The sequence below is a fragment of the Oncorhynchus mykiss genome, chromosome 13 (genome assembly GCF_013265735.2).
Source record: "Oncorhynchus mykiss isolate Arlee chromosome 13, USDA_OmykA_1.1, whole genome shotgun sequence".
NCBI classification, from domain to species: Eukaryota; Metazoa; Chordata; class Actinopteri; order Salmoniformes; family Salmonidae; genus Oncorhynchus; species Oncorhynchus mykiss.
This window is the reverse complement of record NC_048577.1, coordinates 68,470,149-68,495,592: the sequence shown is the minus strand read 5'-3', so window position 1 is coordinate 68,495,592 and position 25,444 is coordinate 68,470,149. Positions and strand designations below refer to the sequence as shown.

General features: G+C 41.2%; 1 protein-coding gene and 1 pseudogene across 1 annotated transcript in view; both read right to left on the bottom strand.

Annotated features, from left to right (window-relative positions):
- Window positions 1-1,765: 1,765 nt before the first annotated feature.
- The window catches only part of LOC110487469 (NLR family CARD domain-containing protein 3-like), a 135,778-nt gene continuing 112,099 nt past the window's right edge, over window positions 1,766-25,444 (bottom strand). The window contains exon 9 of the mRNA XM_036942472.1: window positions 1,766-2,735. Within this exon, the coding sequence (XP_036798367.1) occupies window positions 2,176-2,735 (560 nt within the window). The 3' untranslated portion in view covers window positions 1,766-2,175. The remainder of the gene's footprint in view (window positions 2,736-25,444) is intronic.
- LOC110538878 lies at window positions 3,217-17,242 on the bottom strand (annotated as a pseudogene).

The window sequence follows — 25,444 nt, the reverse complement described above, 5'->3', positions numbered from 1 at the left end:
CTGTCATACGCTGATCAATATTAAAACATTTCCACCTCTCTTCTTCCATCTATTACTGTACTGTCATATTCTGATCAGTATTAAAACATTTACATCTCTCTTCTTCCATCTATTACTGTACTGTCATACTCTGAACAGTATTAAAACATTTCCACCTCTCTTCTTCCATCTATTACTGTACTGTCATATTGTGATCAGTATTAAAACATTTCCACCTCTCTTCTTCCATCTATTGCTGTACTGTCATTATGTGATCAGTATTAAAACATTTCCACCTCTCTTCTTCCATCTATTACTGTACTGTCATATTCTGATCAATATTAAAACATTTACACCTCTCTTCTTCCATCTATTACTGTACTGTCATACTCTGAACAGTATTAAAACATTTACACCTCTCTTCTTCCATCTATTACTGTACTGTCATATTGTGATCAGTATTAAAACATTTCCACCTCTCTTCTTCCATCTATTACTGTACTGTCATATTGTGATCAGTATTAAAACATTTCCACCTCTCTTCTTCCATCTATTACTGTACTGTCATATTGTGATCAGTATTAAAACATTTCCACCTCTCTAATTCCATCTATTACTGTACTGTTATATTGTGATCAATATTAAAACATTTACACCTCTCTTCTTCCATCTATTACTGTACTGTCATATTGTGATCAGTATTAAAACATTTCCACCTCTCTAATTCCATCTATTACTGTACTGTTATATTGTGATCAATATTAAAACATTTACACCTCTCTTCTTCCATCTATTACTGTACTGTCATACTCTGAACAGTATTAAAACATTTACACCTCTTCTTTCATCTGGTTGATTAACTTTATTAGATTAACTTTATTCATTATTTAATTCAGTGGAATTGAGTTTAAACAGAAACAGGATTGTTGTGTCAAGAATTTGACAAATTAACATTCTACAGACAACAATATGTACAAACACCAAGAAGCCCAATAACAACAAGATCAGTGATTTCTAAATGAAAACAGTTTTTACAACACAGTGTGATGATTCATTCTATTAATGAATGACCCTAGTTGACAATGTCTGTCAACTTCAATGGTGTTTATTCATGAATATTTACAATCATATGTTTACACAGTAGAGAGCTATTCTAAGAGTGTCGTACTGAACCATGATGTCGTACTGAACCATGATGTCGTACTGAACCATGATGTCATACTGAACCATGATGTCGTACTGAACCATGATGTCGTACTGAACCATGATGTCGTACTGAACCATGATGTCGTACTGAACCATGATGTCGTACTGAACCATGATGTCATACTGAACCATGATGTCGTACTGAACCATGATGTCGTACTGAACCATGATGTCGTACTGAACCATGATGTCATACTGAACCATGATGTCGTACTGAACCATGATGTCGTACTGAACCATGATGTCGTATTGAACCATGATGTCATACTGAACCATGATGTCGTATTGAACCATGATGTCATACTGAACCATGATGTCATACTGAACCATGATGTCATACTGAACCATGATGTCGTACTGAACCATGATGTCATACTGAACCATGATGTCATACTGAACTATGATGTCATACTGAACCATGATGTCATACTGAACCATGATGTCATACTGAACCATGATGTCATACTGAACCATGATGTCGTAATGAACCATGACATCATACTGAACCATGATGTCGTAATGAACCATGACATCATACTGAACTATGATTAAAGGGAAACGCCATGTTGTATTTTTATTTTGTGTTTGTATTTATTGTGGATCCCCATTAGCTGCCAAGGCAGCATCTCTACTTCCTGGGGTCCAGCAAAATTAAGGCAGTTTATACAATTTTAAAAACATTACAATACCCGGGACAGACAGCTAAGCCCAACTGTGCTGCAGGATCCCGGGACAGACAGCAGCACTCACAGCAACTAAGCCCAACAGTGCTGCAGGATACCGGGACAGACAGCAGCACTCACAGAAACTAAGCCCAACAGTGCTGCAGGATACCGGGACAGACAGCAGCACTCACAGACACTAAGCCCAACAGTGCTGCAGGATCATAAAATAATATAATATAAAAACACGGTCAGCTTTACAAAAACAATAAACCTCTCGTTCAGCTTTCAGCTCCCAACAACAAACACAAGTCGCGCTCAGATGACGTCAGCAGCTCCAAGTTGTGTTTGACACAGGGACCTCGTGACACAGGGACACTGAGAAGTCATAAACCAGAAACCCTGGATAGAGGGGCTCAGTGAATGTGGTGTGGAATGTGTACAGGTGGGTCAGTGTGTCAGAGGAGACTCTGTAGAAGGACAGAGTGCCGGCTGGCCAGTCCAGATACACTCCTACTCTGTGGGAGCTGGAGGAGGGGACGTTTATGGTAGTGGAATTAGTATTGTGCCATACCGTGTAAAGGTTGTCAGAGCAGACCAGACTCCAGGACTTGTCATTCCATCCAATCAGACAGTCCTCACCCTCTCCTCTCCTGCTGATTCCTTTATATGTCACTCCTATAGCAGCCCTTCTCCCACTCCACTCTACCTCCCAGTAACAGCACCCAGTCAGACCCTCTCTACACAGCACCTGCTTCCTGTAGTCAAATCTCTCTGGGTGATCAGGATACGGCTGCTCCTCTGTCCTCCATGTCACCTTTCTGTTCTCCTCAGACAGAGAGAGGAGTCTGTTTACTGTGTTTGGGTCCAGTGTGAGATCACAGGCATCTGATGGATGAAACCAGACACAATATTAGAAATCAAAAGGAGAAGTTAAGGTAACTTGAGACTTGTTGAATGATCATATGTTATACAGTATGGTAATATAAAACACACCTATTCACATTAATTACACACATACTCAAACACCTGTACGCATTGATGAACACACACTCACATCCTGAACACACACACACACACACACACACACACACACACACACACACACACACACACACACACACACACACACACACACACCCACCTTCATGTATGCATGAACACACACACATTGCTAATGTAACAAGAACACACCACAAACATACACAGACACAAACATTGTCAAAGCAACTCTTTCTAAACTTTGGTGTCCCTCATTTCTGCTTCTGTAGAACTACAGCTGATATTTAATATGACCAAGTAAGTAATGATGGTGGTCTTTGACTTAACTTGAATTAAGACATTTTCTTAGTCATATTCTTCACAGTAGTCAACACTCACATTTTCTAAGTCCAGGTTTCATTGCGTACTCTCCACCATGTTCCACACTGTAGCGATAAGTAGAGGAACAGACAGTCATTGAGTGATACACGTCACCTCACACACACACACACACACACACACACACACACACACACACACACACACACACACACACACACACACACACACACACACACACACACACACACACACGGTAAGAATGTTTGTCTTAACTAGCCTGATAATTGAAACATGTCTGATATGAACATTGACATAAACCCTCTTAATACTTGAGTTTCTCCAGTCTGCAGTGTGGATCCTCCAGTCCAGCAGAGAGCAGTCTGACTCCTGAGTCTCCTGGGTGATTGTAGCTCAGGTCCAGTTCTCTCAGGTGTGAGGGGTTTGACCTCAGAGCTGAGACCAGAGAAGCACAGCCTTCCTCTGTGACTAGACAGCCTGACAGTCTGCAAAGAGTCAAATCATATTAAAACCACACTGCTATTCTTTAGTGGTGAAAAAAGTGGCAGTATATATTTTTAAACCTGCCATATCTATTCATAAATAAATGAACGTGTATTAAAGTAGTCAGAAGTATAGTATTTGGTCCCATATTATTTGAACGCGATGACTACATCAAGCTTGTGACTTGAGAAAGATCATGAATTAATCATTAATAATAACGAGTGAGAGAGTAACAGAGGCTACAACAAAACATACTAACCTCTCACCATTAACCTCTAATTAAAGGTGACATTCTGTACTGTCTCCTAATATTAAACTGTTTTCTCAAATCTAAATTGCTGGAGTCAAGAGTCAAACCATATTAAAACCACACTGCTATTCTTTTTTATTTATTAATAAATGAATGTATCATTATTATAAATGATCATAATATTGCTTCTAGAGAGAAAAATGGTTTGTATGAAAATTTGAGTATACTGGCACCTCAAAAAACATTTGATCTCAAATCCAAAATTCTGGAGTATAGAGCCACATTTAAAATGTTAGCGTCACTGTCAAAATATATATTGTCACAACCTGGTCAAAGTATTTTGTGTTTATCTTTATTTATTTGGTCAGGCCAGGGTGTGGCATGGGTTTTTGTATGTGGTGTGTATGTATGGGGATTGTAGCTAGTGGGGTGTTCTAGCTAAGTCTATGGCTGTCTGAAGTGGTTCTCAATCAGAGGCAGGTGTTTATCGTTGTCTCTGATTGGGAACCATATTTAGGCAGCCATATTCTTTGAGTTTGTTTTGGGTGATTGTCCTTTGTGTCCTGATGTCATTCTTCTGTGTTAGGTTACACAAGTATAGGCTGTTTCGGTTTTTCGTTAAGTTTATTGTTTTGGTAGTGTTTGTGTTTAGTGTGTTACTTCATTAAACATGGATTGCAATAGACATGCCGCATTTTGGTCCGACTCTCCTTCTCATCAAGAAAACCGTTACATATATGGTGTGAACTGTATACTCAATACAATCTAAATCTGATTCCTCACTGTCTAAATAGATATGGTGTGGACTGTATACTCAATACAATCTAAATCTGATTCCTCACTGTCTAAATAGATATGGTGTGGACTGTATACTCAATAAAATCTAAGTCTGACACCTCACTGTCTGTCTTCTGACTGATACTTATTCTTAAACTGGTCTGGTCAGTCTACTGGGTCAGTCTACTGGGTCAGTCTACTGGTTCAGTCTACTGGTCAGTCTACTGGTTCAGTCTACTGGTCAGTCTATAATGCTGAGTCTATTTTCATACATATCTGTTACTGTTAAGAACTGAGGTATCTTTATGTATCTAGTTCCCCCATTTTACGAAGTCATAATATTCTGACCAATTCACTTATAGTGTATTAAAGTAGTCAAAAGTATAGTATTTGGTACCATTTTCCTGGCCAACAATAACTACGTCAAGCCTGTGACTGCCATGATTAAGAAAAATCATGAATGAATCATTAATAATAACGAGTGAGAGAGTTACAGAGGCTACAACAAAACATACTAACCTCTCACCATTAACCTCTAATTAAAGGTGACATTCTGTACTGTCACCTAATATTAAACTTTTGATCTCAAATCCAAAACGCTGGAGCATAGCGCCAAATTTAAAACTGTAAACTTCACTGTAAACACACATATGATGTGGACTATGTGTCTGGTAAACACATGTGGATCTGGTGAACAGTTATCACTTGTTGACCAACTACAGGAATACTGACCTCAGAGTCTCCAGTTTACAGTGGGGATTCCCCAGTCCAGCAGAGAGCAGCTTCACTCCTGAATCCTTCAGGTCATTGTTACTCAGATCCAGCTCTCTCAGGTGTGAGGGGTTTGACCTCAGAGCTGAGACCAGAGAAGCACAGCCTTCCTCTGTGACTCCACAGCCTGACAGCCTGACAAAGAGATTGAACACACTGTTCATTTAACACCAGTAGTGTAGAAGGACAATGGCAAAAGCATTTGGTTTATTCTCTCAAACAACATATAGATTCATCTTCTGTATCTTAGAATTGTATGGTCATTTTGTTATACTAATGTGAACACCAATGCACTGATTCAATATGTTATTCAATAATACAGATTATTCTCTAAACTGAATAGTTCTTCCAGATCATTAGCACTTAAATGTATTTGATGTACTCACAGAGCAGCTCTGGAGGCTTTGACAACTGGCAGCAGCCTCAGAAGACCTTCCTCTGATCTGGAGTATTTCTTCAGGTCAAACACATCCAGCTCCTTTTCTGAAGTCAGCAACACAAAGACCAGAGCTGACCACTGTGCAGGTAAGAGTTCATCACTGGAGACACTTCCTGATCTCAGGTAGCGTTGGATCTCCTCCACTAGAGAATGGTCATTCAGTTCATTCAGACAGTAGAACAGATTGATGCACCTCTCTGGAGATGGATTCTCTCGGATCTTCTTCTTGATGTACTTGACTGTTTCTTCATGGCTCTGTGAGCTGCTACTTGTTGTTGTCAGTAGACCTCGTAAGTGCTTCTGATTGGACTCCAGTGAGAGACCCAGAAGGAAGCGGAGGAAAAGGTCCAGGTTTCCCGTCTCACTTTGTAAGGCTTTATCCACAGCACTCTTGTAGACAGTAACTCCAGGCTTGTTTCTGAAAAGTGCAAAAAGGTTCCTGGACGTTGATTGCGGATTGGCCATTAGATTCTCATTGTTGTTGCTGAATGAAAGGAACACATATACAGCAGCCAGAAACTCCTGAATGCTCAGATGTACGAAGCAGTACACCTTGTCCTGGTACAGCCCACATTCCTCTTTAAAGAGCTGTGTGCACAATCCTGAGTACACTGAGGCTTCATTGACATCAATGCCAGCCTCTTTCAGGTCTTCTTCATAGAAAATCAGATTGCCATTCACAAGCTGTTGAAAAGCCAGTTTTCCCAGTGACAGAATGCTCTCTTTATTCCAGTGTGGACCTGTCTCTTCTTTCCCAAGATACTTTTCGTTCTTCTGTTTGGTATGAAACACCAGAAGGTGTGTGTACATCTCAGTCAGAGTCTTGGGCATCTCTTCTCTCTTATGTTTCAGCATGTCTTCAAGGACTGTTGCAGAAATCCAACAGAAGACTGGAATGTGGCACATGATGTGGAGGCTCCTTGATGTCTTTATGTGTGAGATGATTCTGCTGGCCAGGTCCTCATCACTGAATCTCTTCCTGAAGTACTCCTCCTTCTGTGGGTCATTGAACCCTCGTACCTCTGTCACCTGGTCAACACAACCTGAAGGGATCTTATTGGCTGCTGCAGGTCGGGTAGTTATCCAGAGGAGAGCAGAGGGAAGCAGATTTCCCTTGATGAGATTTGTCAGCAGAACATCCACTGAGGTTGACTCTGTGACGTCACAACAGATCTTGTTGTTCTGGAAGTCTAGTGGCAGTCGGCACTCATCCAGACCATCAAAGATGAACAGAACTTTGTTCTTGTCGTAGTTGGAGATTCTTGATTCTTTGTTTTCCATTGAGAAGTGATTGAGAAGTTCAATCAAAGTGTGTTTGTCCTCTTTCATCAAATTCAGCTCCCGAAAAGGGAATGAAAAAACAAATTGGACATCCTGATTTGCTTTTCCTTCAGCCCAGTCCAGAATGAACTTCTGCACAGAGACTGTTTTTCCAATGCCAGCAACTCCCTTTGTCAGCACAGTTCTGATACGTTTGTCTTGTCTTGTCCAGTTAAGGGTTTGAAGATGTTGTTACATTTGATTGCAGTCTCTGGTCTTGCTTGTTTCCTGTTTGTTGTCTCAATCTGTCTCAACTCATGTTCATTATTGACCTCTCCTGTTCCACCCTCTGTGATGTAGAGCTCTGTGTAGATCTTATTGAGAAGTGTTGGGTTTCCTTGTTTAGCGATCCCCTCAAATACACATTGAAACTTCTTCTTTAGATTAGATTTGAGTTCACGTTGGCAAATCACAGCAAGCTCATCTGAATGAAGAAATTACACAGAAAATATAAATATTTTGTCTGTTTTAATGCGTATTTTTAATACAGTATTGTAGGATTGTGTTAGAAAGTTGTACATAATAATAATAATTGATAACTGCATGTATAAATGCTGTAAATGAGAATGTGTTCAGTCATCTTGCCTAGTAAAACATCAAATATTTTTTGTTTTTACAGGGAGAACTCTCGCTCTCCCTGTACTTTAGATTCAGCTTTTAATGTTTGTTATAAAACAGCATTCAACATGAGGCAGACAGCTCTTACTTTTCTCCAGTGTGTCAGCAAGCTCCTTCTGGTTCATTTTCCTCAGGACGTGCAGTGTGATCTTCAGAGCCCCCTCTCTGGCACTGCTCTCATGCTTCTCATCTTCAGCATCCACCACTTCCTGCTTCCGACTCTCAAAGCCTTGTGGGAGTTCTGGTCTCAGAATCCTCTTGAACATCTTCAGCTCGTTCTTCACAAATGTGATAATATTTTCTTCAAGCAACTGAAATAGGTTAAGTAAATAAGTTAAGCAAGATAAATGCTTTCTCATTAACACACAAATTAATGATTGACAGATCAACTTTACTGGAGGTAAACAAAAACAAATGTACATAACAGGACCACATACACTGAATATGGAGTCCAGGTCTGTTTGCTGACTTTGGAAAGACTGACCACTGAGAATGTCTGACTCTGATCTCTCCTGTTGGTTTCTGTGGACAAAACATCCAAGGAGTGCACACACACACACACAGGGAGGGAATGTTTAATATCATTTTAGGACTATGAAAATGGAAAAAACTATTTGCCTATGGATTATGAAAACAACAAACAGAAATGGGAAAATGGGAGAGGAGAAATGACTAGAGACAGTGTTGTTTAACTCACTGACCAGGACCCATGAGTTATTTTTACCTTTGTTCAGTAGAAAAGTCTCCCTCTCTGAACACTATAGGTAGTTCCATAGACTGGTCACTCTTCATGGACACACAGCTGGGTACAGGGGAGGCTGGTCTCTCCTGCTTGATTGGACTTCAACACAACAGAGACAAACATTACGTCTCTTCATCTACTCTAAGCTCAGTTGGGGAAACAAGAGTTTCATTCCAAAATCGCTATACAGTGCATTCGGAAAGGGTCTGAATACTTATGTAAATGTGATATTTCAGGTTTTTTTTAAATACATTTGCAAACATTTCTTCAACTGTTTTTGCTTTGTCATTATGAGGTATTGTGTGTAGATTGTTGAGAGAGAAAAAAACAACAATTTAATCAATTTTTGAAGAAGGCAGTAATGTAACAAAATGTGGAAAATGTCAAGGGGTCTGAATACTTTTCGAATGCACTATATATCCATTTTCAGAAATGTGGGTAAATTAGCTTTTTGTTAAAGTAAAATATGAATGAGATTGGTGTGTTTTTTCACTATCTTGCCATGGCATGGGGTTGTTCAATGACAGACATGTGTTTGTTTAAAATCTATTACTTGATTGTTTCATTTCAGAGACAAATATTTTTTTTTTTTGCTAAATGCTAAAAATCTGCCTCACTCTTAGAGAAATAAGTAGTACTGCTTGGTTTTATACAGTCAAATGTAACAAATAACTACATTTTTAGTAAAGAACTGTGCAATTATTATTTTTTTTATTATTGTACATATTTTTTATTTTTTTACATACATTTTTCTATACTTAAAAATAGAAATTCAATACAGTACACTTTGTAAAATATTTACATTCCACATTTTAGTCATTCAGCAGATGCTCTTATCCAGGGCCCGGTTTCACAAATCAAATTTGATTTGTCATAGGCGCCAATACACCTTACAGTGAGATGCTTACTTACAAGCCCTTAACCATTAATGCAGTTTTAATAAAAATACCCTACCACCCAAAAAAAAAAGAAATCAAAGTAACAAGTAACTAAAGAGCAAAAAAAAAAAAAATACCGAGGCTATATACTGTAGGTACCAGTACAGAGTCAGTGTGCGGGGACACCGGTTAGTCGAGGTAATTGAGGTAATCTATAGATGTGGGTAGAGTTATTAAAGGGGCTTATAACAGATAGAAGCAGAAACATAAAAGGGTGGGGGGCAATGCAAATAGTCTGGGTATCCAATTGATTAGATGTTCAGCAGTCTAAAGGCTTGGGAGTAGAAGCTGTTTTAGAAGCCTCTTGGACTTAGACTTGGCTCTCCGGTACGGTTTGCCGTGCGGTAGCAGAGAACAGTCTATGACTACGGTGGCTGGAATCTTTGACAAATTTTAGGGCCTTCTTCTGACACCGGTCTCTGCCTAGACTGCAGAAACATAAAAGGGGGGTGCAATGCAAATAGTCTGTGTATCCAATTGATTAGATGTTCAGCAGTCTAAAGGCTTGGGAGTAGAAGCTGTTTTAGAAGCCTCTTGGACTTAGACTTGGCACTCTAGATTTGGAGCTCCGGTACTGCTTGCCGTGCGGTAGCAGAGAGAACATTCTATGACTAGGGTGGCTGGAGTCACAATTTTTAGGGCCTTCCTCTGACACCGCCTGGTATAGAGGTCCTGGACGGCACGAAGCTCAGCCCCAGTGATGTACTACCCTCTGTAGCGCCTTGCGGTCGGAGGCCGAGCAGTTGCCATACCAGGCAGTGATGCAACCCATCAGGATGCTCTCGATGGTGCAGCTGTAGAACCTTTGGAGGATCTGAGGACCCATGCCAAACGTTTTCAGTCTCCTGAGGGGGAATAGGTATTGTGGTGTCCTCTTCACAACTGTCTTGGTGTGCTTGGACCATTCTAGTTTGTTGATGTGGACACCAAGGAACTTGAAGCTCTCAACCTGCTCCACTACAGCCCTGTCGATGAGAATGGGGGCGTGCTCGGACCTCATTTAACTGTAGTCCACAATCATCTTCTTAGTCTTGATCACGTTGAGAGAGAGGTTGTTGTCCTGGCACCACTCGGCCAGGTCTCTGACCTCCTCCCTATATGCTGTTTCGTCGTTGTTGGTGATCAGACCTACCATTGTAGCATCATCAGGAAACTTAATGATGGTGTTGGAGTCGTGCCTGGCCGTGCTGTCATGAGTGAACAAGGAGTACAGGCGTGGACTGAGCACGCACCCCTGAGGGGCCCCCGTGTTGAGGATCAGCGTGACAGTTGTGTTGTTACCTACCCTCACCCCCTGGGGGCGGCCCATCAGGAAGTACAGGATCCAGTTGCAGAGGGAGGTGTTTAGTCCCCGAGTTCTTAGATTAGTGATGAGCTTTGAGGGCACTATGATGTTGAACGCTGAACTGTCGTCAACGAATAGCATTCTCAAATAGGTGTTCCTTTTGTCCAGGTGGGAAAGGGCAGTGTGGAGTGCAATAGAGATGGCATCATCTGTGGATCTGTTGGTGAGGTATGCAACTTGGAGTGGGTCTAAGGTTTCTGGGATAATGGTGTTGATGTGAGACATGACCAGCCTTTCATAGCACTTCATAGCTACAGACGTGAGTGCTACGGGTCGGTAGTCATTTAGGCAGGTCACCTAGCGTTCTTGGGCACAGGGACTATGGTGGTCTGCTTGAAACATGTTGGTATTACAAACTCAGTCAGGGACAGGTTGAAAATGTCAGTGAAAACACTTGCCAGTTGGTCAGCACATGCTCACAGTACACGTCCTGGTAATCCACCTGGCCCCGCGGCCTTGTGAATGTTGGCTTGTTTAAAGTTCTTACTCACATCGGCTGCAGAGAGTGTGATCACACAGAAGGCAAGTGCATCGAAAGAGTTGCTTTCCCAGTTGCAAAAGAAGCAAGGACATTTCACAAAACCGCATTCAGCAAATGACGTAATCAAGAGCTAGCTATGTACTGTCCCACAAAATTGCTAAACATAGCAAGCCATTCACTGAGGGCGAATTCATAAAATAATGTTTAATTGACTCTGCAGCAAAACTTTTCCACGAAAATGTTTCCCTGTCAAGACGAACAGTGACACGGCGTGTTGAGGACATGGCAGAGAATATGGAACGACAGTTGAAAGACAAGGTAAAGGATTTCACCTATTTCTCCTTGGCCCTGGATGAGAGCAGTGATGCACGTGACACGGTGCAGTTGTTGATATTCTTACGAGGTCATAACCCCAGACTTAGAAATGACAGAGGAGCTTCAGTGCAGTCAATGAAGAGCACAACCACAGGGAAAGATTTATTGGAGGAGGTTAATAAGTGTGTGGCAAAGCTGGGACTGAGTTTTGAAAAGTTATCCAGTGTGACCACTGATGGATGCCCAAACTTGACAGGAAAAACATTGTCCTTTTGAAAAGGATACAAGATCAAGTAGCTGAACCCAGATCAGAAAATGATTTTCCTGCATTACATTATTCATCAGGAGGTGCTCGGTAAATGTGTTCTGAAAATTAGCCATGTTGTGTATACAGTCACTAAACTTGTAAACTTCATAAGAGCAAAATCTATGTGGATTTCCCTCAACTGCAAGATAAAGAATGGTTGGCTGATTTGGCCTTCACCCTGGACATCATGGCCCTCATGAACGAACTGAATTCCAAACTACTAGGGAAGGGCTTTTTTGCACATCAGATGTACAGCCTTGCCAAAGCCTTCAAGGGAAAATGACTCCTCCTGACCCGCCAAGTAGAAGCTAACAATCTCACGCACCTTCCGACACTACAAGTCTGTTCCCTATCAGATGACCAGCAGGAGAAGTATACATCACTGCTGTTGGTTTCCTCTCCTTTCACCTTGAATGTGGATAACGCTCCCACTGACCTGCAACTTGAGCTTATCGATCTTCAGTCTGATGCAGTGATTCAAAACAATGCCACTGACGAGGTTCTATGCATCTCTCGATGAACAAAACCTTCCAAAGATTAGGAGTCATGCTCAGAAGAAGATGTTTGTACTGTTTGGGTCAACCTACAGTTGAAGTCGGAAGTTTAAATACACTTAGGTTGTAGTCATTAAAAATCGTTTTTCAACCACTCCACATATTTCTTGTTTTAACAAACTATAGTTTTGGCAAGTCGGTTAGGACATCTACTTTGTGCATGACACAAGTCATTTTTTTCAACAATTGTTTACAGACAGATTATTTCACTCACCTCCAATTGATTCAAATGATGTCAATTAGCCTATCAGAAGCTTCTAAAGCCATGACATAATTTTCTGGAATGTTCCAAGCTGTTTAAAGGCACAGTCAACTTAGTGTATGTAAACTTCTGACCCACTGGAATGGTGATACAGTGAATTATAAGTGAAATAATCTGTCTGTAAACAATTGTTGGAAAAATTACTTGTGTCATGAACAAAGTAGATGTCCTAACCAACTTGCCCAAACTATAGTTTGTTAACAAGAAATTTGTGGAGTGGTTGAAAAACTAGTTTTAATGACTCCAACTTCCAACTTCAACTATATCTGTCAACACAGTCATAAACATGATGTATAATCCTGTAATTTGATTCTGGCCCGCGATGTCAAAAATATATTCTAATGTGGATCTCCATGGACAATATTTCCCCAGGCCTGTCACAGACTCTCAGGCTCCAGTTGTGGGGGATGGGGAGAGGAGTGGAGTGGACTGCTTGGGGTTGTGAGGTGCTGATAACAGTCACCCGCAGAGAATTCGTAACAGAGCTGTTTCCCAAAACCATCGTTATTAATGATGCAGTTGAAAACGCTCATAATCTAACGCCTGCCTCAGACAACTCGTACAACAGCTAAGTGAGTCTTTAAATGTTTTTAAGCCCTCCCTCGTCACTTTATACACAGAAGATCTCTGCTAAACATAGAATCACATGGTTTACCCAGACTAAAGTATCTACAACATAATACATTCCTTCTGTAGGTTAAGACCTGTGAGGACTAAAGTAAACCAAATAAAATGAGAAGATATATATCAGTCCATAGTTTGTACACATCTACTCATTCCAGTTTATTTTACTATTACTATTTTACTATTTTTCGAGAATAATAGTGAAGACATCAACACTATGAAATAACACATATGGAATCATGTAGTAACCAAAAAAAGTCATAAACAAATCAAAAATACATTCTTCAAAGTAGCCACCCGTTGCCTTAATGACAGCTTTGCACATTCTTGGCATTCTCTCAACCAGCTTCACCTGGAAAGCTTTTCCAATAGTCTAAAACTAAAAGCAGCACTTGATGGCATAGATCAGAACCCCAGAGTACTACATAAGGATGGAGATCCCTTTTGACTTGTAGCCACAAATTTGACTTGATGACAGCTTTGCACACTCTTGGCATTCTCTCAAGTTCCCACATATGCTGAGCACTTTTTGGCTGCTTTTCCTTTACTCTTTGATCCAACTCATCCCCAACCATCTCAATTTGGTTGAGGTCGGGTAATTGTGGAGGCCAGATCATCTGATGCAGCACTCCATCACCCTCCTTTTTGGTCAAATAGCCCTTACACAGCCTGGAGGTGTGTTGGGTCATTGTCCTGTTGAAAAACACACGGCGGTTGGAACCAAAAACCTAATACTTGGCCTCATCAGACCAAAGGACAGATTTCCACCGGTCTAATATCCATTGCTCGTGTTTGTGTGCCCAAGCAAATCTCTTCTTCTTATTGGTGTCCTTTAGTAATGGTTTCTTTGCAGCAATTTGACAATGAAGGCCTGATTCATGTAGTCTCCTCGGAACAGTTGATGTTGAGATGCGTCTGTTACTTGAACTCTATGAAGCATTTATTTGGGCTGCAATCTGAGGCTGGTTACTCTAATGAACTTATCCTCTGCAGCAGAGGTAACTCTGGGTCTTGCTTTCCTGTAGCGGTCCTCATGAGAGCCAGTTTCATCATAGCGCTTGATGGTTGTTGCGACTGCACTTGAAGAAATGTTCAATAGCCTAGTTAATCATTAGATGACTTTTAACACAGTATCTATGTTCTGCTCAGTCTGGCAGTGACCCAGAACTATCAGAGGCTCTCTCTTGTGGCTGCTGCTGATAACTGCATGTAAGTTGTTGTTCTACATCATAATAATCACGTCTGCATAGCACTTTGGCTTCATTTTGGCAGATTAACTCAGGTTGTTGCCCAGCGGCAAATCAGATGGAGCTTTGGCAGGCGTTGGACCTGCGGCCGAAAAGTTGTTCGGTTTGAATCGCGGGCCAGTAGCTGGAAAATACGGGCAGAATTGATATGACCACTGGAGGGCTGCTGTGTTCACATCCTCAAAACAATCCCCTTGTGTTGGGCCATTGAGCAAGCCCCTAACCCCACAATATGCTCTCCATCCAGGGGAGCTGCACTGAGGTTGAACCTGTGGTCGTCTCAAATGTATGTGTGAGGTCTGCTGTTTGGGGGGTTGAGAACAGAGCAGAACACACATTGCTGTTGTTTTCTGTAACCAATGAACACAGTTGTACTGTACTGTACTGTAAAGAAGTCATCCAGAGTTGACGTGGGCCATCATTCAAACAAAGAGATGCCTCCCTGGACAACAGTGTGTTTGCATATAATGAAGATCAATTCTACCCCCCAATACACAGTCACTATTTATATAATAAAAAAAAACATTTTATTAACTAGGCAAGTCAGTTAAGAACAAATTCTTATTTTCAATGACAGCCTAGTGGGTTAACTGCCTGTTCAGGGGCAGAACGACAGATTTGTACCATGTCAGCTCAGGGGGTTTGAACATGCAACATTTCGGTTACTAGTCTAGTCCGACGCTCTAACCACTAAGCTACGCTGCTGCCACATTACATTTGGATAGATAGTACACTGACATCTATAGTGTTTACAGTAATGACATCTATAGTGTTTACAGTAATGACATCTATAGTGTTTACAGTAATGACATCTATAGTGTTTACAGTAATGACATCTATAGTGTTTACAGTAATGACATCTATAGTGTTTACAGTAATGACATCTATAGTGTTTACAGTAATGACATCTATAGTGTTTACAGTAATGACATATATAGTGTTTACAGTAATGACATCTATAGTGTTTACAGTAATGACATCTATAGTGTTTACAGTAATGACATCTATAGTGTTTACAGTAATGACATCTATAGTGTTTACAGTAATGACATCTATAGTGTTTACAGTAATGACATCTATAGTGTTTACAGTAATGACATCTATAATGTTTACAGTAATGACATCTATGGTGTTTACAGTAATGACATCTATAGTGTTTACAGTAATGACATCTATAGTGTTTACAGTAATAACATCTATAATGTTTACAGTAATGACATCTATAGTGTTTACAGTAATGATATCTATAACGTTTACAGTAATGACATCTATAGTGTTTACAGTAATGACTATTACCCATCATGAGCTATTTTAATCCCGCCCCTCTGCTCCTCTCAGCCCAGTCCACCTGTCTCTGTAGAACATCCTCTTGATTTCCACCCCACATATATTATTCAACTGTGTTGTGAGTCTTACATGGATTTTAACCTTTCTAGTCTAGTATCCACAGACTGTCAGTTAAAGATACAGATTTTTCAAAAGAGTATTATTCTATTGTTGATTGACTGACTATGGCTTTCCAAATCCCCCAGCACTGCTATTTCTAAAGATAATTTTTAACTAATATTGTGACTTTTCCTCCATTCCGTTTTTCCTATAAATTATATTCTTAGCTAAAAACTATAAATTATATTCTTAGCTAAAAACTATAAATTATATTCTTAGCTAAAAACTATAAATTATATTCTTAGCTAAAAACTATAAATTATATTCTTAGCTAAAAATGTTACTCTTTAATAGTAGTAGCCATAATTCATAAATGGCACCATGCAGGGTTCTATATGGAACCATTTTGGTTCAGTGAAGAAGAACCTCTAGAGTTCTGATCAAAGAACCCTAGAAAAGGGATTCTATATAGAACTTTTAGTGGTTCTGGATATTAAGCAAGATAGAACCCTTTAAAAGGGATTCTATATAGAACTTTTAGTGATTCCGGATATTAAGCAAGATAGAACCTGTTTGGTTTAAACAGGAGTGAAGAGTGTGTTGATAAAACGGTTTATATTGTCAGAATTCAGCTTGTAACAACGATCAGAACTAGTCAAAACAATAAGGTTATGCATGCCAACATATTAGGCAATAATTAACAGGAGGCAAAATGATTAGTGTGTGTGTGTGTGTGTGTGTGTGTGTGTGCGTGTGTGTGTGCGTGTGTGTGTGTGTGTGTGTGTGTGTGTGTGTGTGCTGGTGAGACAGCCACATATCACAGTCAAATATACAGGATACAAACATTTCATTCCAGCTATATAGCATTTTGCGAAACAAAAATTCTCAGAACAATAGTATTTTACAGACACATGAACGTACCCATAAGAAATCATTTCTGATGAAAAATGACGAATGTCAAATATAACGTTTTAGAAATAAAATCTTTATAAGTTCTTAAACAACATTGTCATCTCACCTCTTAGCTTTGGTGTCATGTTCCCCAGAGAGACTCATTTCAGAGGCAGGGACCCCCTCCTCTCTCTCCCCAGAGAGACTCATTTCAGAGCACTGACCCATAAACAGAGATCCAACATGTTGGTTGTGGTTAACACAGTGACAAATAATTATTGAAGTTAAATTATTCTCTTTTATTAATTATCTCTTAGAAATAAAAACATTTACTAACAGACACATCCAAACAGTCAGGTGATTTAATGCATCACATGAACATGTAGTGGTGACTGATATGTTTCTCCTCTTCTCCATGTAGAGAAACTATTGATAATAATATCTCACTTTCTCTTTTAATCATTTCAATCATTCTAGTGTGATGCTTTGTTCAACAGCTATGCTATTACTATACTATTATTATACTATTATTATACTATTATTATACTATTATTATACTATTATTATACTATTATTATACTATTATTATACTATTACTATACTATTATTATACTATTATTATACTATTACTATACTATTACTATACTATTATTATACTATTACTATACTATTATTATACTATTACTATACTATTATTATACTATTACTATACTATTATTATACTATTACTATACTATTATTATACTATTATTATACTATTATTATACTATTATTATACTATTATTATACTATTATTATACTATTATTATACTATTATTATACTATTATTATACTATTATTATACTATTATTATACTATTATTATACTATTATTATACTATTATTATACTATTACTATACTATTATTATACTATTATTATACTATTATTATACTATTATTATACTATTATTATACTATTATTATACTATTACTATACTATTATTATACTATTATTATACTATTATTATACTATTATTATACTATTATTATACTATTATTATACTATTATTATACTATTATTATACTATTATTATACTATTACTATACTATTATTATACTATTATTATACTATTATTATACTATTATTATACTATTATTATACTATTACTACATTTAATTCATAATAACAATGTTAAGAAAGGTATGTTCAGTGGTTTCACCCCAAATTACACAGGAAGCAGGAAATCTGGTAATTATGAAAACAACAAATGTTCTGATATTCTGTCAGAATAGAACTATGATACATGAACATTTTTACAAATGGTAAAATAACCAGATATACGAATCCTACAATACGACATATGAACAATATGTTTTTAAAATTTGATTTGCCTACGCCCAGTTAGCGCCATTTAGTATGATTGAACTGTCACGTAGCTGTCCCAGGTGAAATGGACTGTTAGATCTGAGTATTTTCTGAGTCATTTTCTATACTAAAACAATATCATACATTTAATGTCCCTACGCACTTTACAATAATCCCTGGAAAGATTCTTACCTTGTAGGCTGAATTCACAACCAGAACAAGTCAAGTCATTGAGATATTATCCGTTGTGCTGAGAGAGCACCTTCCTGATGACAAATATCTCTGTATCTATGTTCTATGTACAGTTGATCTTTGGATGCAATAATATCTGATCAAAGTCTAGTGACACAACACCATAGTATATCATAACCATAACAGCAGTTTAACCTTTGGCCAGTAAAGGCCATGGCATATTATAACATGTAGAATCATTATGATGATCCAGGTTCATACTATAACATGTAGAATCATTATGATGATCCAGGTTCATACAAAAACATGTAGAATCATTATGATGATCCAGGTTCATAACATGTAGAATCATTATGATAATCCAGTTTCACCATATCTCCAACTTTGAAGTATACAGTGGGGTCACAAATTATTGACACCCTTGACACCCTCAAACCAACTCTTAGTGTCCTGATACAGATCTGTTTAAACCAACTCTTAGTGTCCTGATTCAGATCTGTTCAAACCAACTCTTAGTTTCCTGATTCAGATCTGTTTAAACCAACTCTTAGTTTCCTGATTCAGATCTGTTTAAAACAACTCTTAGTTTCCTGATTCAGATCTGTTTAAACCAACTCTTAGTTTCCTGATTCAGATCTGTTCAACTCTTCTGACTGTCATTGTCATGCCATGTATATCTAAAGGAATTCTCTAAAGTACACACAGATCTGGGACCAGACTAATGTATCTGTGGGTTGCCAGTTAGACTGTCTGGTTTCTGGTCTGTAGTCAGCAGTGGTGGCTGGTGGCATGGAGGACAGTATCATAATAATGGCTGGAATAGAATGGTATCAAACACATAAAAAACACGGGTGTTTCACTCACTTCATTCCTGCCTTTATTATGAGCCGTTCATCCTCCCCTTACCAGCCTCCTCTGGTGGTCAGTGGGCACAGCATGGTTGGGGTCAATAGTGACCATGGTGTCTGTTGTAAGAGGCTTCCACACCCAAGACCAAGTGATATCATTGGCAGGCGACCACCAGGTACAGTTGTCCCAGGGTCCAGGCTTTGGGCTGCCAGGCCAGGCAATATATCTCAGGATATTTTAGCATTACTGTTGTCACACAAGTGGCTCTAACAATGTTTGTATGAGTTGATTAAGAACAGCCTGCCTGAGGTGTGTTTGTAAACATATAAAACAACAATTACTATCCCTTAGCATTAGTTATGCTCCGTTCATAACCAATATATCATGTTTGTTTAACAACTAGTGTTGAAAAACCATATAAAAACATCACATTTTCTAAATAATATTTTGTTGTTGTTTTTGTTGTTTGTTGTGAAGGGGCTGAGTCAGAGCTGGGGTTATCACTAGTACTAGAAGAAGAGCTGAGTGGATGGAAACAGATAAAGCAAAGCAGTTCGACACATACAACAACACAGAGTTACACATGGAGTAAAACAAACATACAGTCAATAATACAGTAGACAAATCTATATTCATGTATTTATATTGAATTGCTGCGACCACACAAGCTAGGAGTACCTGGCGTTGGCGTCGACCGAGACGTTCTCCCCTCAGCATCCACTCCAAAGTGATCCTGTAGGAAACCAGTCTGTATTGTTTAGACGAGAGAGAAAACAACTACATGTCAATGTAATATTCAACAATCAAAAGAAACAATAGGCCTTTACAACATAAAATATAACATTAGTGTCACGTTCTTTATTTCCTTTGTTTTGTATTTATTTAGTATGGTCAGGGCGTGAGTTGGGTGGGCAGTCTATGTTTGTTTTTCTATGTTTTGGGGTATTTCTATGTTTCGGCCTAGTACGGTTCTCAATCAGAGGCAGGTGTCAGTAGTTGTCTCTGATTGAGAATCATACTTAGGTAGCCTGGGTTTCACTGTGTGTTTGTGGGTGATTGTTCCTGTCTCCGTGTTTCGCACCAGATAGGGCTGTTTTTGGTTCGTGTTTTTCGTTTTGTCATTAAACATGAATCAAAGAAACCACGCTGCATTTTGGTCCGCCTCTCCTTCACCACAGGAAAACCCTTACAGAATCACCCACCACAACAGAACCAAGCGGCGTGGTAACGGGTAACGGCAAAAGCAGCAGCAGAAGAAGGAACAGAGGCAGCAGCAGCAGGAACAGCAACAGCGAGGTAAGGATTTCGGGACATGGGAGCAGAATCTGGACTACACAACTTGGGAGGAGATAGACAGGTGGGCGGTCGACCCAGGGAGAGTGCCGGAGCCCGCCTGGGGATTCGATGGAGCAGTGCGCGGAAGGTTATCGGAGAACGGAGTTGGAGAGACAAGCACGGCGGCGTGGATGGAAGCCCGAGAGTCAGCCCCAAAAATGTATTGGGGGGGGAACACAGGAAGTGTGGCGAAGCCAGGTAGGAGACCTGCGCCAACTTCCTGTGCTTACCGGGGGGCTGGAGAGACCGGGCAGGCACCGTGTTATGCTGTGAAGCGCACGGTGTCCCCAGTGCGGGTGCATAGCCCGGTGCGGTACATTCCAGCCCCGCGTATCGGCCGGGCTAGAGTGGGCATCGAGCCAAGTGCCATGAAGCCGGCTCTACGCATCTGGTCTCCAGTGCGTCTCCTTGGGCCGGCTTACATGGCACCAGCCTTGCGCACGGTGTCCCCGGTCCGCCTGCATAGCCCAGTGCGGGCTATCCCACCTCGCCACACTGGCAGGGCGACCGGGACCATTCAACCGGGTAAGGTTGGGCAGGCTCGGTGCTCAAGAGCTCCAGTGCGCCTGCACGGTCCGGTCTATCCGTCACCACCTCCAAGCACCAGCCCTCCGGTGGCAGCCCCCCGCACCAGGCTGTCTCTCCGGCTCATCCTTACAGGGGCTCCCGCCTGTCCAGCGCTGCCGGAGCCTTCCTCCTCTCCAGCGCTGCCGGAGCCTCCCGCCTCTCCAGCGCTGCCAGAGCCTTCCTCCTCTCCAGCGCAGCCGGAGTCTCCCGCCTGTTCGGCGCTACGAGAGCTACTCTGCCCAGCGCCGCCTGAGCCACCCGTCTGCCCAGCGCCACCTGAGCCACCCGTCTGCCCAGCGCCGCCTGAGCCACCCGTCTGCCCAGCGCCACCTGAGCCACCCGTCTGCCCAGTGCCGCCTGAGCCGCCCGTCTGCCCAGCGCCGCCTGAGCCGCCCGTCTGCCCAGCGCCGCCTGAGCCGCCAGTCAGCCAGGGGCCGCCAGTGCCGCCAGTCAGCCAGGGGCCGCCAGTGCCGCCAGTCAGCCAGGGGCCGCCAGTCAGCCCAGAGGCGCCAGTGCCGCCAGTCAGCCCAGAGGCGCCAGTGCCGCCAGTCAGCCCAGAGGCGCCAGTGCCGCCAGTCAGCCCAGAGGCGCCAGTGCCGCCAGTCAGCCCAGAGGCGCCAGTGCCGCCAATTCAGCCCAGAGGCGCCAGTGCCGCCAGTCAGCCCAGAGGCGCCAGAGCCCCTCTGTCCAGAGCAGCCGCCCCTCTGTCCCGAGCAGCCCCCCCCTCTGTCCCGAGCAGCCGCCCCTCTGTCCCGAGCAGCCGCCCCTCTGTCCCGAGCTGCCACCCATCTGTCCCGAGCTGCTGCCCCTCTGTCCCGAGCTGCCGCCCCTCTGTCCCGCTCTGTCCCGAGCTGCCGCCCCTCTGTCCCGAGCTGCCCCTCTATCCATTGAGAAGGGTCGCCATGGTTAGGAGGCCACGGAAGCGGACAATAAGTCAGACTAAGACTATGGTGAAGTGGGGGCCACGTCCAGCACCAGAGCCGCCACCGCGAACAGACGCCCACCCAGACCCTCCCCTATAGGTTAAGGTTTTGCGGCCAGAGTCCGCACCTTTGGGGGGGGGGGGGGGGGGGGGTACTGTCACGTTCTGACCTTTATTTCCTTTGTTTTGTATTTATTTAGTATGGTCAGGGCGTGAGTTGGGTGGGCAGTCTATGTTTGTTTTTATATGTTTTGGGGTATTTCTATGATTCGGCCTAGTATGGTTCTCAATCAGAACCAGGTGTCATTAGTTGTCTCTGATTGAGAATCATACTTAGGTAGCCTGGGTTTCATTGTGTGTTTGTGGGTGATTGTTCCTGTCTCCGTGTTTTGCACCAGATAGGGCTGTTTTTGGTTTTCCACAGTTACAGTGCCTTGCGAAAGTATTCGGCCCCATTGAACTTTGCAACCTTTTGCCACATTTCAGGCTTCAAACATAAAGACATAAAACTGTATTTTTTTGTGAATAATCAACAACAAGTGGGACACAATCATGAAGTGGAACGACATTTATTGGATATTTCAAACTTTTTTAACAAATCAAAAACTGAAAAATTGGGCGTCCAAAATTATTCAGCCCCTTTACTTTCAGTGCAGCAAACTCTCTCCCGAAGTTCAGTGAGGATCTCTGAATGATCCAATGTTGACCTAAATGACTAATGATGATAAATAAAATCCACCTGTGTGTAATCAAGTCTCCGTATAAATGCACCTGCACTGTGATAGTCTCAGAGGTCTGTCAAAAGCGCAGAGAGCATCATGAAGAATTATTCAGCCCCCTTAAGTTAATACTTTGTAGCGCCACCTTTTGCTGCGATTACAGCTGTAAGTCGCTTGGGGTATGTCTCTATCAGTTTTGCACATCAAGAGACTGAATTTTTTTCCCATTCCTCCTTGCAAAACAGCTCGAGCTCAGTGAGGTTGGATGGAGAGCATTTGTGAACAGCAGTTTTCAGTTCATTCCACAGATTCTCGATTGGATTCAGGTCTGGACTTTGACTTGGCCATTCTAACACCTGGATATGTTTATTTTTGAACCATTCCATTGTAGATTTTGCTTTATGTTTTGGATCATTGTCTTGTTGGAAGACAAATCTCCGTCCCAGTCTCAGGTCTTTTGCAGACTCCATCAGGTTTTCTTCCAGAATGGTCCTGTATTTGGCTCCATCCATCTTCCCATCAATTTTAACCATCTTCCCTGTCCCTGCTGAAGAAAAGCAGGCCCAAACCATGATGCTGCCACCACCATGTTTGACAGTGGGGATGGTGTGTTCAGCTGTGTTGCTTTTACGCCAAACATAACGTTTTGCATTGTTGCCAAAAAGTTCAATTTTGGTTTCATCTGACCAGAGCACCTTCTTCAACATGTTTGGTGTGTCTCCCAGGTGGCTTGTGGCAAACTTTAAACGACACTTTTTATGGATATCTTTAAGAAATGGCTTTCTTCTTGCCATTCTTCCATAAAGGCCAGATTTGTGCAATATACGACTGATTGTTGTCCTATGGACAGAGTCTCCCACCTCAGCTGTAGATCTCTGCAGTTCATCCAGAGTGATCATGGGCCTCTTGGCTGCATCTCTGATCAGTCTTCTCCTTGTATGAGCTGAAAGTTTAGAGGGACGGCCAGGGCTTGGTAGATTTGCAGTGGTCTGATACTCCTTCCATTTCAATATTATCGCTTGCACAGTGCTCCTTGGGATGTTTAAAGCTTGGGGAATCTTTTTGTATCCAAATCCGGCTTTAAACTTCTTCACAACAGTATTTCGGACCTGCCTGGTGTGTTCCTTGTTCTTCATGATGCTCTCTGCGCTTTTAACGGACCTCTGAGACTATCGCAGTGCAGGTGCATTTATACGGAGACTTGATTACAGACAGGTGGATTGTATTTATCATCATTAGTCATTTAGGTCAACATTGGATCATTCAGAGATCCTCACTGAACTTCTGGAGAGAGTTTGCTGCACTGAAAGTAAAGGGGCTGAATAATTTTGCACGCCCAATTTTTCAGTTTTTGATTTGTTAAAAAAGTTTGAAATATCCAATAAATGTCGTTCCACTTCATGATTGTGTCCCACTTGTTGTTGATTCTTCACAAAAAAATACAGTTTTATATCTTTATGTTTGAAGCCTGAAATGTGGCAAAAGGTCGCAAAGTTCAAGGGGGCCGAATACTTTCGCAAGGCACTGTATTGTTTTGTAGTGTTCGTGTTTTTCGTTTTGTCATTAAACATGAATCAAAGAAACCACGCTGCATTTTGGTCCGCCTCTCCTTCACCACTAGAGAACCGTTACAATTAGTCTCAGGGATCATGAGGCCTTTACAACATAAAATATAACATTAGTCTCAGGGATCATGAGGCCTTTACAACATAAAATATAACATTAGTATCAGGGATCATGAGGCCTTCACAACATAAAATATAACATTAGTCTCAGGGATCATGAGGCCTTTACAACATAAAATATAACATTAGTATCAGAGATCATGAGGCCTTTACAACATAAATATCACGTTCTGACCTTTATTTCCTTTTGTTTTGTATTTAGTATGGTCAGGGCGTGAGTTGGGTGGGCAGTCTATGTTTGATTTTCTATGATTTGGGGATTTCTATGTTTCGGCCTAGTATGGTTCTCAATCAGAGGCAGGTGTCATTAGTTGTCTCTGATTGAGAATCATACTTAGGTAGCCTGGGTTGCACTGTTTGTTTGTGGGTGATTGTCTATGTTGATGGCTTGTTTCAGCACAGTTCTCATTAGCGTCACGGTCGTTATTTCGTTTATTGTTTTTGTATAGTGTTTCAGTGTTCAGTGTTTCCTTTATTAAAATGAATGATGAACACATAGCAACGCCGCATTTTGGTCCTCCGATCCTTCTCGCCTCTCCTCTTCAGATGAAGAGGAGGACGACCGTGACAATAAACTATAACATTAGTCTCAGGGATTTTATTTTGTATGTATTTTTTCATTTCACCTTTATTTAACCAGGTAGGCTAGTTGAGAACAAGTTCTCATTTACAACTGTGACCTGACCAAGATAAAGCAAAGCAGTTTGACACATACAACAACACAGAATTACACATGGAGTAAGCAAACATACAATCAATAATACAGCAGCCAAATCTATATTCAGCATGTGCAAATGAGGTAGGACAAGAAAGGTAAAGGCATTAAATAGGCCATGGTGGCAAAGTAATTACAATATAGCAATTAGACACTGGAATGGTAGGATGTGCAGAA